General features: G+C 40.7%; 1 protein-coding gene across 6 annotated transcripts in view; it reads left to right on the forward strand.

The window, feature by feature from the left end:
- Positions 1 to 19,409, forward strand: part of ATP8A1 (ATPase phospholipid transporting 8A1) — a 232,601-nt gene that overhangs the window by 19,936 nt on the left and 193,256 nt on the right. For 5 of the 6 annotated variants that reach the window (XM_043572754.1, XM_043572751.1, XM_043572755.1 and 2 more), the window contains exons 2-4: positions 14,940 to 15,054; positions 16,305 to 16,404; positions 17,573 to 17,671. In XM_043572754.1, coding sequence (XP_043428689.1) covers positions 14,940 to 15,054; positions 16,305 to 16,404; positions 17,573 to 17,671 — 314 coding nt within the window. Of the gene's footprint in view, positions 1 to 14,939; positions 15,055 to 16,304; positions 16,405 to 17,572; positions 17,672 to 19,409 lie in introns of those variants that run through there. The other variant, XM_043572756.1, reaches the window with a different exon arrangement.

A 19,409-nucleotide genomic window follows, 5' to 3' on the forward strand; every position in this document is an offset into this window, starting at 1 on the left:
TGTGTGTGCTAAACCTACTTCTCTGCCAAAGTCGTAATTAGCAGGTAGGCTTTAGGTTCTTTGCAGGGAGTTTTTGATGGTTGAGGCCTTGTTAAAAAATAAAGAAGTATTATTTCTCCCTTGCAAAGTCACAATGGAGGTAAGAAGCAGGTGGCTGTCAAACTCCGCTGACTCATCCTGAGAATAATACAGCAGCAAAACAATGTTATTTGACTTTCTGCTGCTGTTAATAAAATGAGAACTAGTCTGTTGGAGCCGGTCATGTGTCTACCTGTTTTTACATTATAAAATGCATAAATGGCTCTAAAAATGAAAGTCGTAATAATTCAGATAATTTTCATGATTGTTTATTTGTATTTTTTCCCCAGTATGTTTTCAGGGCTGGCTCATTCAGTTATATCTTCCTAGGAACGCTTTGCTACCGAAGAGGTTGACTAGCTTGCCAGAATTTTTATCAATTCATAATGCTTTTCTCCATGTATAAAGTGATTAAAACTTGGTCATGTATTGGCACTGTATTTATGGTTCTCTGATGACCTCAGAATTTTCTTTAAAAAAAATCGTTTTAAAAAGATAGCCCTGTAGAATTGCAGAGTGGGAGGGAGCTGAGAGATTATACTGTGCAACACAGTCCCTGACACAGCCGGCCTAGCAATTGGCTACCCAGTTCCTGCTTGAATACCTCTCAGTGTGAAAATAGACAGCCCATTCCATTCTCAGCCAAGCCTAATTCTTAGCAAGTGCTTTCTAGAACCTTCAGTTTATCCAAACTCCCAAAACCCTCTCCAATTCTGATTTTTTATGTCATTTGCACGTTTATTAGTAGTGCCATGTATGTCCTTATCCTGTCATTGGGATCCAGGCAGTCTGGCTCCAGAGCCCTCTTGAACTTATGTTTTTATTTTAACTATCCCAAGGGATCCTTTTGTATCAGAGCATAGATTCATGGGACTCAGTCTTCGGGGTCACTCACTGTGGACAGTATTGTCCTGTGTTTTCCCCTCTGTAATGTACTTTATTTCAAAGATACTTTGTACCTTTGGCCTGCATGTGGCTTCAGGGTAGTGTGACCCCCTCCAGCCCCACTCTGTGACGGTCCCTGCTCAGTGCTGAGTCTGCCTGCCTATGTCTCTGGACCATAAGTCCATATTCCCAGGAGGGGATCTGATTGGCCCAGCTGGTTAGGTGCCCCTTGTTAACCCTGACACACCAGGCCAGGGTAGTAGGTCAGGAGAGGAGTAGAGGGGCAGGAACCAAGGGTATCTCAGGGTAAGCTCCTTCAGAAGGGCTTGAAGGCAGGGGGGAACCAAAGGAAATTTCCAGTGTGAGCCCTGTCTGAGGATGTTGGTCAACTAGTTGAGAATCTACATCGTTACATGATCATGAAACCTATGTGTCTGTGTTTAAAAGAATAGAGCCTAGCTGAAAGCCTTGTTGAAATCCATATGCTGAAGTCTCCATTTTTAACAAGGAAAGAGTCTAGGCTTGCTGGTCCCCGATGGTCTCCTCCTTCCTTTAAACCATTCTTTTAGTCCTCTACACTTGATTTTTGACTGGCATTGACCCCAAACTCATTGGCCAGTAACAGTATTGTTCAGACCTAGGTAATATAAAAGACCTTTTTTTGAAGGGGAAATTTAAAAAATTTTTGTAATGTTTATTTATTTTTGAGAGAGACAGAGACAGAGTGTGAGTGGGGGTGGAGCAGAGAGAGAGGGAGACACAGAATCCGAAGCAGGCTCCAGGCTCTGAGCTGCTAGCACAGAGCCCGATGTGGGGCTCAAACCCACAAACCGTGAGACCGACCATGACCTGAGCCTAAGTCAGACGCTTAACCGACTGAGCCACCCAGGCACCCCAAAGGGGAAATTTTTTAAAAATCTGAGTATATATCCCATGTATGAGAAATACCCCTTTTTTTAAAGTTTATTTATTTTTGAGAATGAGAGAGAACACAAGCAGGGGAGGGGCAGAGAGAGAGGGAGAGAGAGAACCCCAAGCAGGGATTCTCCGCACTGTCAGTTCAGAGCCCGACGTGGGACTCAAACTCACGAACCGTGAGATCATGACCTGAGTCGAAATCAGGAATCAGATGCTTAACCAACTGAGCCATCCAGGCGCCCTGAGAAATGCTGCTTTTAAAAGAGTGAAATCCAAGTGCCTAGGTGGCTCACTCAGTTGGGAGCCCAACTACAGCTCAGGTCATGATCTCGTGGTTTGTGGGTTTGAGTCCCACATCGGGCTCTATGCTGACAGCTCAGAGCCTAGAGCCTGCTTTGGATTCTGTGTCTCCCTCCATCTCTGCACCTCCCCCACATGTGTTCTGTGTGTGTCTCTCTCTCAAAAATAAACAAACATTAAAAAGGTTTTTTTTTAAAAAAAAAGAGTGAAGTCCTATTCAATGTTAACTGAATTCTCATTGCTAAAGGGAAATGTTTTCAGCTGGAGAATTTATTTTCAGATTTTTACCATAACCTTTAGAAATTGTAGTTCCCGTTATATAAATCTGTGAACTCTAAAAGCACCTCTGTAGACTATGTTCGTAAACAGTTTCTAAAGTACAGGATTCTCTTTCTTTTCTGTTTAGAGCACTGGGACAGCTGTTTCTTGCCTTCAACTTCTGTAACCTCTCACATTCACCATGGTGTCTTCTATGATGAGTGACAATCCACGTAATGATTCTGCAGGTTCTCATAGCTCTGCAGGTTTGAAAGTGTGTGTGTGTATGTAGATGCAGACCTAGATATGCTGTCAGATATGAGTTCATTTAGAGCAGCTAGGTGCGGGCTTTTCTTTTTTTAGCAAGCCTCTACCTTCTTTTGTGCCTCATTCCTCCAACTAATGTTTGTTCCAACTTTTCTAAGAAAGTCTTAAGTTGATCACCCTTGATGGAGAATGAAGCAGGAAAAGTAGGAGCTGAGAAGCGCTGTTATTTCTTTTATTTTCTGTTAACATTATACCATCAGTTGCAGGCGGCACACCTGTCCCAGCAATTCCTTGTACTCCACATGGAAGGCAAGAAAACATTTAGTAGTCTCTAACATTTTTTTAATATTTATTTTTATTTTTGAGAGAGAGAGAGAGAAAAAAAAATACATGGGGGAGGGGCCGAGGGAGAGGGGGAGGCACCGAATCCGAAGCAGGCTTCAGGCTCTGAGCTGTCAGCACAGAGCCCAGCATGGCACTTGAACCCACAAACCTTGAGATGGTGACCTGAGCCGAAGTCGGACGCCTAACGGACTGAGCCACCCAGTCGCCCCAGTCTAACATTTTTAAAAACACCTTTCCTTTGTTCTCAGATGTCTGTGCATCTGTTATTATTCGCTCTTGCACTTGTGAGCCGATTTCCAACCTTTTCCGTGATCTTGTTTATGTCTTACTGGTCCAGTGGCACTGCTCTCTTTGAATACACCTCCCTTTCCCCTGTGTCAGGACTTCCACAGTCAGTCAGCATGTTGCTTTAGACAGCCTTCCAGACTTCTGTCCTTTTTGGGTCTCGATGATAACTTAAAATGTGTCCTCCCAAAGTCTAGAATACATATGTGTCTGGTTTAGCCTGGTATTCCCCTTTTTTGCCTGTCAAAAGCTGTTTGGTACAGTTATGTTTTCTACAGTTTCAGTTCTGTTTTATCACTTTTGCACTGATTAGAGTCCAGTCCATGGTGGCAATTCCTCATCTTGTGCCTGTACCTTCTCAGAGATGAATTTGAATGCGAGACAAGTCAATGGTGCTTTTAGCTAATTGAGACTTCGAGGAGATGCCTGGTGGATGTCTGGCAGTTGAAACCCCTCACTGCTAGTGCAGTCTGTTTCTGTGCCAAGTTTTAAGTCTATATCTAATATATATATTCTCGGGAACGTACCATTTATTGCTTTTATCTGACCAAGTGATCTATGGGCTGTTCTCAAGGAGGTATCGTTAAATTCCTTCCATCTTTTATTGTTCTTCTTCCTTTCCTGTTAAGCATGATTTGGCATTAATAAAAATGTTCGTTATTATTTCTAACAATTCAGCATGCCCAAGATGATTATTTTCCAAGGTTAACATGCAAGGCTGACGGCCAAGGAAATTGGGTGCTTACTATGTGTGAGGTTCAACACTAGGCAGGCCCTAGATTTTCATGTGATACTGCTTAAGGAAAGCCTTTCTTCCTGATGTCAGGAATACATATTTTAGCATACACCACTTAGAATTGATAGTACTACTTTTGGAGTTTGCTGCAATTCAGCATGAGTTCAGGAAATAGCTATTTTTTTTTTTTCCTATTCTAGATAAGAAATGTTGTCTATGTGGTTTCACACTTATTTATTTTTAGATCAGTTCCCACAAAGACACTTAAAGAAAAATATCTTTACCATTTATTGTATGACAGGTCCTAATAGAAGAATATATTAGTGGGTATCAAGACAGGCAAAAAAACTGTAAACTACTGGGAATTTTTGGATGCCTGATATTAAAATAGAAAATTTAGTGAACATTTATTACATGCAAGAAAATTTCCTGATGTGTTCTTCGTTTCTTCCTGATATTAGAGTAACCTACCAGACAGTTACTTTCATGTGCCCTTATGCCTGTCCTGTCTCAGTGCCTAAGTTCGGTTTATCTGTAACATCTATTATTCTCAGCTGCTGTAATGTAGCAGTATTCTTACACAGAGAGTTGTGACACTGAGGCTTTTCTTTCCGGGAAGCAGCTTTATTCATGCCGGCACTGTTCAGTTGGGTTCGTACCCGAAGAAGTGAGCCCCGAACACCACATGGCATAGTTTTTTTTTATACATTTTCTATTTCTTTGTCTCCCATATATGGTAACACACAAACATGCAGTCTGATTAAGTGGTCTCATGTTACAAGGTCATGAGGGATGTTGTCACATACTGGTATAGGCAGGTTGCCTTAAGGTTTTGTTTGTTTGTTTCCATTCCTTAGTGAGGGGACCCTACCACAATATACCTAAACTATAGGTCAAAAGATTAATATTGGAGTGATCAAAAGACCACTTTATATTCAAAACTTTTGTAGGTGATACTTCAAGGAGGAATGGTCGGAGAGGGTGCTTTCACATCTAAGTAGCATCTAACAAGACCATGAGGGTAGGAGAGATTTATGGTTGGAAAAACTATCGATATGAAACAGGGAAAGTAGAGGAGAAATAGAGTTAGAAGTAGGGTCAAGCTTATTTGTTGAATGAATGAATACCTCCATTAGTGTTAAAACTTTAGAGCTAGGTTGTACTTTAATCAATTTCCCTGTATTGTCCTGCTATGGTACTCACTGGCTCTGACCATGAGCAGTTCTCCATTAGAAGTAGTTCCCTTATCTTCATCATTTTGAGAAAATTATTTAAAACCCTTACAAAAGAGTTCACTCCTTTTTTTAAAGACTGAAAGCAACCCATTTTTGAAGCAGATAACCGTATTTTACATCATTGGAGTAAGTGGATGTCCTTTGTTACAACATTTTGTTGTAACTCAGTTGGGCTTGAGGGTAATGAGCTACCATTTGCATGAATGAGAAAAAAAAGGAGGGGAAGTTAGGAAAGCGAGGGATGTGGAAAGCTTTTTGACTGTAGTGCAAATTCTTTAGGGTGAGAACCCATAGTTATCCCAGAACATGCAGGACTCAGGGCTTGGTTAGGACAGCTGTTAACATCAGAGGAGATCTGCTCTAGCAAGTAGGGCCAGTTGGGGAAGGTTCTAGGCAGCCTGGTGATTTTGCGGGCAGGGAAGTTGCATTATGGTTGCAGGTCACTATTCCATGCAGAGCAGGAAAGTCAGCTGGTGATTGGTGGCCTGGGCCACATATGGTGTCAGTGGTCTGCATTAGATGGACATTGGGAGAAAACTTCCAGCAGAGGACTGAAATGCCTCTGCTAAAATTCCATAGTATGGAAGCTGAGCATATTCATGAAGTAGGTAAGAGTAGTTCCCAGAATCAAACAAAAAGCTTTGTAAGAAAGCCAAGGATGCTCCAAGGCAGTTTGACTAATAGATGGATAGCTCAGATCAGTCTTACGTGTGCTCAACCTTTCCATACATCCAGATTGCACATTGACCATTTCTAGTCGACCATAGGCCATGTGCCTACCTTTAAGTCAAAAAGGGGAACACTAACTTGATGCAGCAGACCCTAAAGACTGCCAGCAGTTGTGCAAGAAGAGTTCTCCAAAGAAAACCAAGGATTTTTCAGGAGAAGCAGATGCTGAGCTGAAATGAGCAGCAGATGTCCACTGCACTGAGCCTAAATCAGCAGTCAGGTATAAATCAACAGGAAGGTATATTGCTGCAATTGAAAATTTCATTTCCCTTCTGGCTATTGCAGCCATGATCTAGAAATTTGAGACAGATTGCTAAATAATTTCCATTTTCCATACTTTTAAAGGTGTTTGATTTCTTCAATGCCATCTTTGAAAATGTAGCGTGTGAGTCTTAACCTCTAAAGCACCCTGTTCCTTGTTCCCAGTGGCGTGGTTTTTCTTCCCTTTGTTCTTTCTCTCAGCAGCTGCTGCCAAGCTCACAATCGAACATTTGAAATCACTCTTCTGCTCCAACAGCACAGGATATGGGATTTCAAATCTCTTTTGTACCTCTAGTAACTGCTTCTGTGTTTCTAATAAACTATATATATATAGTAAGATACCATTAAAAACAAAATAAATACAAGCCTGTAAATTATATTTAGCCAAAGATTGCTTTGTTCCAGAAACTTGAGCCAAAAACAAAGCAAAACTACTATTACATGATGACTTCTAATTGTTATTTTTCTCACAGAATAAAAACATACTAAAATTTTGGAAAGGATAATGCTCATGGTTTCCCAATAAGTAGCCCCTAACTTTAATTACACCTAAGTTTTGTAGTTGTGCCTCTAAAGTCTCTGGCCAGTTTTTCAGTTCATATTCTTTTATTAGATCCAATGACTGTTGCAAGCAAGACTGTTTGTCTGATGACCTCATTTTGTGTCAAAAACCATGAGCAATTAACATGGCCTCTTTAATGTCTAACATTTGAGGCCACTGAGCAAAAGGATATACAATTGGACTCTCCAGAATATGTTAGGAGATAACGTAATAGGTAACTCTGATTCCAGTTTTAGCCTTACTTATAACTGCAATAAACTTGAGACTACAGAAACTCAGTGGTGCTATAACCATATTACCAGGCAACAGAATGATTTTGTATTTTGTTCTTTTCTCCCTCCTACCTACCCACCCCTGCTTTTCTGTTGCATAACCCCCCACACAGATGACAATTTGGGGGAAAACATTTACTTACTTAATATTAATTTATAAAATCATAGGGTAAAATGCATTATTTTGCTGTCTAGATTTAGACACTGGTCACAATTTTCATTATAATTTATCCACAAATTTTAAAAATGTTAATACCAGGGTACCTGGGTGGCTCAGTCGGTTAAGCGTCCAACTTCGGCTCAGGTCATGATCTCACGGTTCCTGAGTTCTAGCCCCGCATCAGGCTCTGTGCTGACAGCTTGGAGCCTGGAGCCTGCTTCGGATTCAGTGTCTCCCCCTCTCTCTGCCCCTCCTTAACTTGTGCTCTGTCTCTCACTCATTCTTAAAAAAAAAATAAACATTAAAAAATTTTTTTAAATATTAATACCTACATTAATGTCCTTAAGACTTGTTTTTCTCATTTCAAGTATTTTGAAAGGGTGATTAATTTTATAATATCTGGATATAGGATGGGCTGACAGGAAATGTATGAGTGACAAGGTTGTGCTACATTGTGCTAACATAATGTCATTTAATTCTCTTAATAACTGTTTTATGCATGAGGAAGCTGAGGCTCAGAACACAAAATAATTTGTGGTGTTCTCTACAAATTTGTATACAGATCTGACCATAAAGCCTATTCCTTTTCCCCACAGTCTGCCTCTCTGATTATAGTAATAAAAATAATAGCTAGAATTGTTGTATGAGCATGAGGAGCTAGGCACTATCCCAAGTACTTTATACACATGCATTATTTCATTTATTCCCCACAAAAACCTGTGAAACAAAGTCGGCAGCTAGAGTTAAGTAATTTGCTTAAGACAACCCTAGCTCGGGGCACCTGGTGGCTCAGGTCATGATCTCATGGGTCAGGAGTTCAAGCCCCGCATCAGGCTCTGTACTGACAGCTCAGGGCCTGGAGCTTGCTTCGGATTCTGTGTGTATGTGTGTCTCTCCCTGCCCCTTCCCTGCTTGCATCCCCCTCCCCATAAATAAATAAATAAATAAATAAATAAATAAATAAATAATAATTAAAAAAGCTTTTTAAAAGATGACCCTAGTTCATAACTGATGGACCTGAACTGTATCTCTCACTCCATGGTCTGTGTTCCCAGTTATGATTCTTTAATGCCTTCCTTGAGTATACCGTTGGTTTCAGTATTATCAATTGGTATGTTGTAAAAAGAAAATGATGCATGATTTTTAAGGATAGGAGTGTTTGTATGGAGAATTCTGTTAAGGGGTTGATCATTTGTTGCATTTGTTATTTTTGTTTGTTTGAGTGATAGTGCAAGCAGAGGAGGGGCAGGGAGAGAGGGTGACACGGGATCCGAAGCAGGCCCCACACTGACACAGTGAGCCCGACACAGGGCTCAAACTCATGAACCGTGAGATTATGACCAGAGCCAAAGTTGGATGCTCAACAGACTGAGCTACCCAGGCGCCCCAGTTTTGTTGCATTTAAAATCCTAAATGTCTCCCTCATCTTGGGTTTTAGCTTCAGACAGTGTGTATATGTGACATCATACAGGGGTACGATGGTAATGTGTGCTCTGGAGAGGCTGTAAGGGTCAGAGCAGCTCCACCTCCAAAAAAAAATGTGTATGCATCCATTTCATCTCCTGTCATCACTATGGCACGCAGGCCCCATCATCTTTTACCTGAATTGGCCCAGTAGCCTCGAAACAATCTTCCTGCCTACAACTTTTCAGTGGATTCCTACCACATTAAGAATATATATTCAGGTTTCTTACTGTTTTCCAATCTGGCCCTGCCTCTCCTTATTTGATGCCTTCCTATTCACTGTTACTGATCCTTATGTACCTGGAAATGCCAACCTTATTCTTGTCTTTAAGGCTCTTCCCCAGCTGAGTCATAAGTGGGTGCCAGGTAGTTGCTGGCAATAGATGATAGTCACTACTTACCTTTTCAAACACGGGCCGCATCCTGCTCTTCCCCAGCTGGGTTTACCCTGTCCCTTATTTAATTCCTGGTTGAGGTCCCTCCTCAGCCTCTCCTTGGGGAGGCATTCCCTTACCACCCAGTATAAAGCCACAGTAGTGGTAGTGGTAACAACAGCAACAATGAGAACAGCTAACGTTTAGTGAGCTTTTACTATATACCAGGCATTGTTTTCTGTATTTGTTAGCTCATGGGGGCCTCATGACCTCCCTTTGAAGTAGACGCTATTATCATCTCCATCATAAGATGATGAAACTGAAGCAGAGAGGGTTCCGTCAATCACTCTGTCAATCACTTGGTTTATTTTCTTCATCACACTTACCATGATCTATATTTATCTTGCTCTACTCTAGAAAGCCAGTTCCTGAGAGAAGGGACTGTGTCTTATTTTCTGCTGTTCCTGAAGCTTTTTGCTGGGACATAGTAGGCACTTATGCTGAAATATGTTGAGTGAATGCATGAATGAATGAACAAATGAACGAACACATGATCAGTCTTATTGGGGCATGATATTTGTGGTGAAAAATAGAAAATTTCAAAGATGATACTTCGGCTCTAATTGTATGAAAAAGACTCAAAGCTCTTCACTTTAATATCTGTTAGACATTTTTCTTCTCTGTTGCATTATATTGTGTGCATACAAGCATGTGACCATGAATCTGGGCAGAGGAAGAAAGACTATATGTGAATATACTAATTAACCCAGTAGTCACTGGTCATAAGTGGGTGCCAGGTAGTTGCTGGCAATAGATGATAGTCACTACTTACCTTTTCAAACACGGACCGCAGTCTGACTTTGTAACTGAGTTCTACTGTGGGCCGTGTAAGGCAGCTGTTGCTGTGAATCATCTGGCTGAAGTAGGGAAATGTTTGTTTTGTTTTTAAATTTCATTGCTCTTCTGAACAAATGATGTATTGACTTTTTTCTCCCTGGTTCCTGGCAAATACTAATCTCATAAGACTTTGGAGCTGAAAAAGAACTTCAGATCCTTAGCCTACCTTCCTCATTTTTACAAGGGGAGAGAAATAACCCCCAGGGATTACATGGTTTTCACAGGGTCACATAAGTACTCAGTGGAAGAACCACAGCTTGCCTCACAACCACCAAGTGGGTTTAATGATCAAACACCCGTTAGGGGAAGATGAACGCTTGTTCACTTCAGGGCCATGATTAGAATGCTGACTCGTCAGCACCTTCTATTTACTCGGTAATGAAAATTATTGCTGAAAGCCGAAATGGTCACCAGGAGGATGTTGCTTCTATATCCCTCTTTAGTAATACAAGGTAGTATCTTCTTGTAGCACATTCAGTGGCTAAAAGTGGTATGTGACTCTTTGCTTCCCTATATTGAAACTCTTGGTCCTTCAGAAGTCTAGAAATAGCATTTGGTTCTGTTATAACTAAGAATGCAGAAATGAGTCTGGTAAAATCCCTGGTTTGTGAAGTAATTTTATCATTTAAATACTAACTTTGCATTAATTGAAATAGTTAAAAATAATTCGGAAAACAAAAGTGCTTTTCTGCTGGGGAAATAATAAGCAGGATATGACACTACATATAGAATTTTCACTGTACCTGGAATTCTGAATTACTGAATCATTGCCTATTCTTTCTTGCATAAATAGGGAAAAGTATCCTCCTTATTCATTTCCACAAAAGCTAGTGCAGAATAGTTTATTTTAGGAGACTGGTTTCCTTCTGATTGGTTTTAAGACATTACGGACATTGGAGGGTGCAATGTTGAAAGAAGCTAATGTGGTTCAGAAGGCACCGTTGAGACTTGCTTCATGTCTGTTCCTTACAGTGCTGTGTGTGACTGTGCCTGCCAGGGTTCGCCCTGTAGCACTTTTAGTTTAGGAAGAGTAATGATGCTATTAGCAGATGTCAAATGCCTGAGTGAACACTGAGGACACAGGGGTGACTAGGGTTTTCCTGGAATATTCAAGATATGGATCTGGTGTCAATATCATTAATTTCTGTGTCTGTACTTGGGACCATATTGAGATGCCCCCCCGCCACCGCTCCCCCAAGAACTTGAAAATGCAGGAAATGAGCTTGCTTTCTTATTTTTTTTGTAAGCTCAACTCATGATAGGAGCAGACTCGCCTGCAAGAGAGACAGATCTGTTCCTAGGCCTGTAAGGTTTGATGGTAAAAATCCCATCCACAGATTAAATGTCAATTTCAACTTGGAGAAGGAGATGGTCAGGAAAGAGGTGAGTCGGGGAGTTAAACGTTGGTAGCACCCTTCTCAGCTCTGTGGAGGGGCAGAGAATTAGTTGTGTGCAACAGATTTGAAGCACAGCCCCATTGCCAGGTATCCCAACAGACTTTGAAGATTTGGGCTCTACAGGTGCGTCTACCCCTGTTGTGAGATTGGGTGCGTCAGGCTGTGCTAGCCCGATGCTGTTAGACTCTTGTCATCTACCAGTGGGTTAATTGATCAGATGTTAAGGGATTGATATGTTACCCATATGTCCAGACCTAACCTGCTTATTTCTATAATGTAAGATGAGAGTTCCTTGAAGATTCTAAGTATAACAGTTACAGACTTTCCCATTCCAGTTTAGTAAGAATACCAGCCTTTCTCCCAGATGCCTTCATGGATTATTCCTGAGGACCTGTGAGGCTAGGCACATGCACTGAGATATTCCTGAGAGTTCCTGAGGTCCCTGTGTCTACTTACTGCTGGCTTGCTGCCACCTGCAAGGAGTAACTAGGGATTCTGGGCCAAATGCTAGGTGGTACTTGTGACACCTGGCTTTCGACATCCTGGGAACGGGCTTCAGGTGCCTGTGGGGTCTCTCTGTCACTGCTGATGGAAGAGCTTGGGTGGCTGAGCTCCCTGGAGCCCTGAAGAGACAGGACAGGGCCACTGGCAGCTCCCATTGGCAGAGTGCCTGGCTCCCTGCTTTCAGTGCAGCTCTCCCTCCCTCCTTCAGTATCACACCTGCGCAGGGCATCCCGCTGCCTGAGCCCCAAGGGTTCATGACCTGATCACCTGCCAAAGGTCCCACCTCCTAATGCCATCAATTTGGGATTACCTGTCTACATATGAATCTGGGGGAGACACCAATGTCCAGTCTATAGCAATCCATATATAAAATTTTGATTATATAAAACCAGGGGGGAAACCTGTATCTAAAACGTGGTGCGGTGAAAGAGAGTTATTAACCGTGCGAGCAGAGGCAAAGCTGCCCGTGTGCTTCATTCAGACTGTAAAATGGATATGACAGCACTCACTTGGGAGCCATGTGGCCTCCAGAGTGACCATCCTCACTCTGTGCCTCTCTACTTGGAAAGCTTTCAGTGGCTCGCTGCCAACCAGAGGATGCGTTCCAGACTTCTTCGCCAGCATGAGAGGTCTCCCGAGATCTGCCCGTGTGCTTTTTCAGCACATCGCACTGCCTTTACCTTGCCCTTTGTCTATGCTTCAGCTCTGTTGCGTCCTCTGCACACAACTGCGTCCCCATACTCGTGTTGCCCACCTCTGTAGAAAGCCTAAGTGATTTTCTGGTTTCATATAGGAACCGACCCCACAGGCAAGCTTTTCTTATACATTTTGTTACCAGCACTTGGCTGCCATTAGTTCTTTATCAATGGGTGGAGAAGCATTTACTTGCCCTCAAAAAAAAAAAAAAAAGAAAAAAAAGAAAAAGAAAAAGAAAAAGAAAGAAAGAAAAGGCCAAATAACCACTCCTTTGTCATTTGGTGTTTATTCAGCAAACATTTGTTGAGTACCTCCTGTTGGTTGGTACTGGTGTTCGGATGATGAGTAATACACCTTCTGGGTGTGGCCTCTGGGAGTTCCCATTCTGGGAAGGAGAGACAGACTCAGAAGCAGGCAGTAACAAAATCTTCTGATTTGGGTGTTTTGCTGGGGACTGGGAAGTGCAGAGGGCTATGGGAATACAGAGAAGAAACACTGACTTAGCATCTTAGAGTACTTCAGAAGAAACCCTGTCAGCAGGTTTTATAGGAGGAGTTGGAATTGCCTGAATAAAAAGAGGAGAAAACTGGGTTTTTAATAGAATACTGTTGGTGGCTCTTTCTAGGAAAGGGGTAAGGACTGATTTAATCTAGTCTCAGTTAATTCTTACTAGAAGGTAAAAGAAGCAGTTTAATGTTTTATGTTCTTTTAGAACTTCTATGTATTTTTTTTAATGTTTATTTATTTTTGAGAGAGAGAGAGAGAGCACGTGCAGGGGAGGGGCAGAGAGAGAAGGAGACACAGAATCTGAACCAGGCTCCAGGTTGTGAGCTGTCAGCACAGAGCCCGACATGGAGCTCAATTTCATGAACCATGAGAACATGACCTGAGCTAAAGTCAGATGCTCAACTGACTGAACCATCCCGGTACCCTGAAAATTTGTATGTATTTTTAAAGTGTTGTCAACTTTGTGATAAGACGTTACCCAGTTGAAATTGCTTGAATCTGTTGCATTGTTAGAATGATCCTGAGGGACGCCTAGGTGGCTCAGTCCATTAAGTGTCTGACTTTTGATTTCAGCTCAGGTCAGGATCTCATGGTTTGTGAGATCGAGCCCTGAGTTGGACTCTGCACTATGGAGTCTGCTTAGGACTCTCTCTCCCCCTCTCTCTCTGCCTTTCCCCCACTTGTTCCATCCCTCTTTTTCTGTCTCTCTCTATCTCTCTTTCTGTCTCTCAAAATAAATAAATAAACAGGGGCACCTGGGTAGCTCAGTCGGTTAAATGGACGACTTTGGCTCAGGTCATGATCTCACTGTTTGTGAGTTTGATCCCCGCCATCAGACTCTTTGCTGCCAGCCTGGAGCCTGCTTCAGATTCTGTATCTTCCTCTCTCTGCCCCTCCCCTACTCACACTCTGCCTCTCAAAAATAAATAAACATTAAAAAAAATTTTTAGGGGCACCTACGTGGTTCAGTCAGTTAAGCATCCGACTTCAGCTCAGGTCATGATGATCTCACTGTCCATGAGTTCAAGCCCTGCATCAGGCTCTGTGCTGACAGCTCAGAGCCTGGAGCCTGCTTCAGATTCTGTGTTTCCCTCTCTTTCTGCCCCTCCCCTGCTCGCACTCCGTCTCTCTCTCTCAAAAATAAACACTAAAAAACAAAAAACATTTAAAAAAAAGAAACATAAAAAGAAGGAATCACCCTGAGATGACTTGACATGGTCTTAAGAAATTTGAAGCTCATTATGAACATAAATTGCAGTTAGTGGAAAGATTAAGATGATTACAGTGAGTTGTGGTCATATCAGAACATGGTGGTTGCCTCTATAAACCTTAATGTTTATCTTGTTTCTGTCTTCACCCAAAAAGGAAAAAAAAAAAAATCCCAGAGAGGTATTAAATATGTATACTTAAGTTCTTTAAATATATTTTGAATTACCTCTGTCTTATTCTTCTTCTCTAAAACTGTAAAGTCAACTAGTTTAAAATGTTTTGTTACTTTTGGATGGATTCTTACATAACAGAAGGAAACAAGTTGAACATTTATGGGGGAACAATGAGTAAAAATTTGCAAAATTTGCAAAGATTTTAAAATGGGTCAGTTTTTATATGACTATTAAATGCTGACTTTTAGTTGAAATATTAGATGTGGGTATTTTCCTTTTCTATTATGAAGGAAACAAGAACACCAATCAGGGAGAAGCTTATAGCTCTGAACAAATTTTAGAATCTCAAGTAGTTATGAAGTATGTTGTTGTCTGGATGATAAAATGAAACGTTTCTCATTGAATCAAAAGACTGTCTCTCTTCAAGGTTATGAGAAGACAGATGATGTTTCAGAGAAGACTTCACTGGCTGACCAGGAGGAAATACGGACTATATTCATCAACCAGCCCCAGCTGACAAAATTCTGCAATAACCAAGTCAGGTAGGAACTGCCAGAGATGGCTTGTCAGGCCAGCCATCACAGCGACACCCGATAGGCCATCTCTCCTCTCTGGCCGAAACAAAAATGCTCACCAAGAGCTTTCGGTGAAATCGGTTCATATTTGAGAACTTACTGGAGGCAGTGTGAATTTGCTGTTTTCTTCATCCTCTAGTTAATAAGGAGATATTAATAAGAATCTGGAAGCTGGAAGCAGGTAAACAGAAAGGGTAAACAGCCATACCCTACCAACTGTACCAATTCTATGTATAGTGTCTGTAGGGCAAAAGCTGCTCATGGGTAAATGCCTTTGTCGTAAAGCTGTTACAAGAAGGAGTGGTTATTGTTAGTCAATTATTTGGCTAACAAAATTTAAGATTTAGTAAGAGGCCTTTGCAGTCCCTCACCAAGAACTCCTTTTGGTTAAATAGTCTTTAAATTCTGGCTTTTGATAGCTGTAAGATTGAGTATGGTGCTGAGGAATGGAGGGCTGTTGCGTTCCTGCACTGGTACATTTGCCTTCCAACAGCAGCATAAAAATTATCACCGTTGTAAACACTGTTCACTGAGTGGCCTCTGGATGGAGTGAGCACCCCGTTACCCCTCTCACGAGCCCAGTGTTTCTCCAGTGGCCAAATTCCTGGATTTGAGAAATAACCATTTAATATTAATAATTACAGGGGCGCCTGTGTGGCTCAGTCGGTTAAGTGTCCGACTTCGGCTCAGGTCACGATCTCAAGGCTCGTGAATTTGAGCCCCACGGTGGGTTCTATGCTGACAGCTCCGAGCCTGGAACCTGCTTTGGATTCTGTGTCTCCCTCTCTCTCTGCTCCTCTCCCACTCACACTCTGTCTCTGTCTGTCTCTCTCTCAAAAATAAGTAATATTAAAAGAAAAAGTTTCTGGCCTTGCTCAAATTCCTGATTTTTTGGTAAGATTTTATTTTTTATTAGCGTATTATATACTCTCCTAACTAAAGTTGCTTTTCTTTGTAAGCTACTCCTAGTATGTTAAAAAGGATGATCGGCCAAAGAGAACAAAAGAGATTATGCAGAAAATTAAACCCTTACTACTTAATTAGATAAGTCTTTTCATTTACTTTCATCTAGGTTAATGACCATTTGCAGTATTCTCCCAAGTTGAAATAGAGGGCAGCTGTCCATCTCATTTTTTATATGATGGTAATAGAATTTTGTAAATGTGGGTGCTAATTATGGATTAATTTTTTATGCTACCTTTCATTTTGTTTTCTAGCACTGCGAAATACAACATAATCACCTTCCTTCCAAGATTTCTCTACTCTCAGTTCAGAAGAGCTGCTAACTCATTTTTTCTCTTTATTGCACTGCTGCAGGTAAAGTCATGTCATAAAACTTTAGTTCAAAGTCAAATGTTCAGATATTAATAAATGTTTTTGTTAAGCCCATGACCCATCTCCTGAAGCGCATCTAAAACACAGAGAGACAAGCTGGCTGGGGTGGACATTTCCAACTCCTGCTGCAGGCGATATCAGAATTCCACTACTTCTTCAAGCCTTTTGATTCATTTTTGTCAGCTTATTTTTAGCATTCTGTACATTCAATATGGCGGGGAGGAAATTTGATGGTAAAGAGGGAGGGAAGTTTTTCTTCAAATAGTAATTAAATATTAATTTGTTTTAGTAACAATAATAGTTCTGAACCTTAGAATATAAGAATTATCATTTTAAAACATTTCTTTTTGGGGTGCCTGAGTGGCTTAGCCGGTTGAGCCTCCGACTTTGGCTCAGGTCATGATCTTACGGTCCATGAGTTCGACCCCTGCATCGGTCTCTGTGCCAACAGCTCGGAGCCTGGAGCCTGTTTCAGATTCTGTGTCTCCCTCTCTTTCTGACCCTCCCCCGTTCATGCTCTGTCTCTCTGTCTCAAAAATAAATAAACATTAAAAAAAATTTTTTTTTAAACATTTCCTTTTGTAATTGAGTAAGTAGTAATTCAGGGAAAACAAATTTCATTGTATTAAAAAGCATACATTCATTGTAAAAATAATAAGAAAACACAACAAAGCGTAAAAAAATTAAAACTATTATTTTTCCACCACTCAGAGACAACTACCCTGAAATTTGGGGTGTATTTTCTCCTGGCCATCTTTCCCCCTGCCCCTCCCAACCCTAAATATTATTTATTCACTTAGCCTACAAAAAGAAGATCGTATAATACATACGTTTTACATTCTGCTTTAACCATACAACAATGCGTGGCTATTTTCCCATGTGGTTCAGTGTGTTTTTTAAATATCAGTTTTAAAGATGGTATGGTATTAATTTAATTCCCCTACATACAACAGCTTGCCATGAAGCGAGCTATCATGTTCTTCCAGCCACTTACTAGATACGAGCCAATTGCCTCACCCAGTGTTAGTCTGCCGTGAGAGTAAAATCACTGAAGCATATTTTAAGAGGCACTAGGACATGGTTGTTTTTAAATATGTTATAAACTTGCTAGTTCTCACTGTATTTCTTTTTTTTTTTCCCCCCCAAATAGCAAATACCTGATGTATCACCAACAGGTCGCTACACAACACTGGTTCCTCTCTTATTTATCTTAGCTGTGGCAGCTATCAAAGAGATAATAGAAGATATTGTAAGTATTTGATTTTTTTCATAAACAAATGTGATGGTTATTTTATATACATATTTTTATACATTTTTCTTTCAGTTTAATTCTTGGCAGAGGCTATTTAAAATGCTCATTCAACTTAAAAATATGTAGAATATATTCTGGAGCTCATTCCTCTTAGTTTCTACAGTTTTACTGTTACAGAACACTTGTTAGAGTGTTCTCCACGTTTGTAGTTTAGTAATAAAAGAAATGAATTAAAAACATTTTTTTAATGTTTATTTATTTTTGAGAAACAGAAAGAGTGTGAGCAGGGAAGGGGCAGAGAGAGAAGGAGACACAGAATCCGAAGCAGGCTCCAGGCTCTGAGCTGTCAGCACAGAGCCCAATGCGGGGATTGAACTCACGAACTGCGAGCTCATGACCTGAGCCGAAGTTGGACATTTAACCGACTGAGCCACCCATGTGCCCCAAGAAATTAAATGTAATAATTGGCTTGGAGAGAAAACTATATTTGAACATGAATTTCAGTTATGCCCAATTTTCAATTTGAACTTTATTTCAAGTTAAACATGGTACCCTCCAAATTATCTAAATGTAAAGGGCTTTTCATGTATTTTTAATTTATATGCATGGTTTTTACTTTATTAAATACTTTTGATTCCTTTTCATCGTTAGTAGTTCTAAGTTTCCTTTTATTTTCTTAAAAGAAAGTACCAACATATATGCTATTTTTATTATTATTCTGTAGTAGCTGAGAAAAGAGGAAGTCCATTTCTCTTTTATAAAATAAGTTCCCCAAAATAAATTCAGACTTTTCTTTTTTCCTCTGTTTTACCGTTATTTTAACTACCTCAGTTGAGGAAGCGAATGTATTTTTTCCTATGCTCTTTAAATACTTGGCCAATCTGAAACGACTTTCTGTCAGGCCTTAGGCAAGTCAGATGGTAAGGTGAGGAAAGGCTGAGACATTCTCTGGGAAGCTCCAATTTAAAGTTGCACAAACATTAATATTATTTCTGTAGAGAATCAAATTGGGAACTCATACGAACGCATGAGCCATAGCTTCCCTAGACTCATTTGAAATGGGTCAAATGTCCATTTGAAGCATCAGTCTCAAAAACCTCCAAGTGTCTAGGAGTACAGACAGAGGTTGTCTGTTTGCATGTCTGTAAAACATCACTATCCTCTTCCCTGGAAATAGCATGCTTGAAGGGGACCACAAACTGAAAATGTCAGGGACTCTCTTTTTACCTGTATTGTTCCACACAGACTTACCTTTAAATCCTTTAAATTGTACTTGGATTTGGCAGTCCATAAGGATCGGTCTTTACTATAATTTGTCACTTTCTTTGCTTTATGTAGTCCCTTTTCTCTCTTTGACATAATTTTGATTAAGCATAGGTTATTTACTAGACATTGTGCTGTTGTTTTTGTACATGTTTTTCCCATTTCATTTCTTCAGTACCTTTAAAAGTTGGATATTAATCCCATTTTAAAGGTAAGGAAACTGGGGTTTAGGGAGGTCATGAGCCTGTCCAAGAACGCAGTTGGGATCAGAGCTCTGTCTCATCCAGTGCTCTTCTATATTGTAGCAAGTCACCAACAGTAGGATCGATCACATTTATTGAGCTTCTGGGATCCATGTGTTGGTTCGATATCCTTTACATTTATTAAGTCTTACAGCAACTCTTTAAAGGATTATTGATATCCCCCCCCCCCCCCCCATTTTACGGATGAGGGAGAGGAGGCACAGAGGAGC

The sequence above is a fragment of the Prionailurus bengalensis genome, chromosome B1 (assembly GCF_016509475.1).
Source record: "Prionailurus bengalensis isolate Pbe53 chromosome B1, Fcat_Pben_1.1_paternal_pri, whole genome shotgun sequence".
NCBI lineage: Eukaryota > Metazoa > Chordata > Mammalia > Carnivora > Felidae > Prionailurus > Prionailurus bengalensis.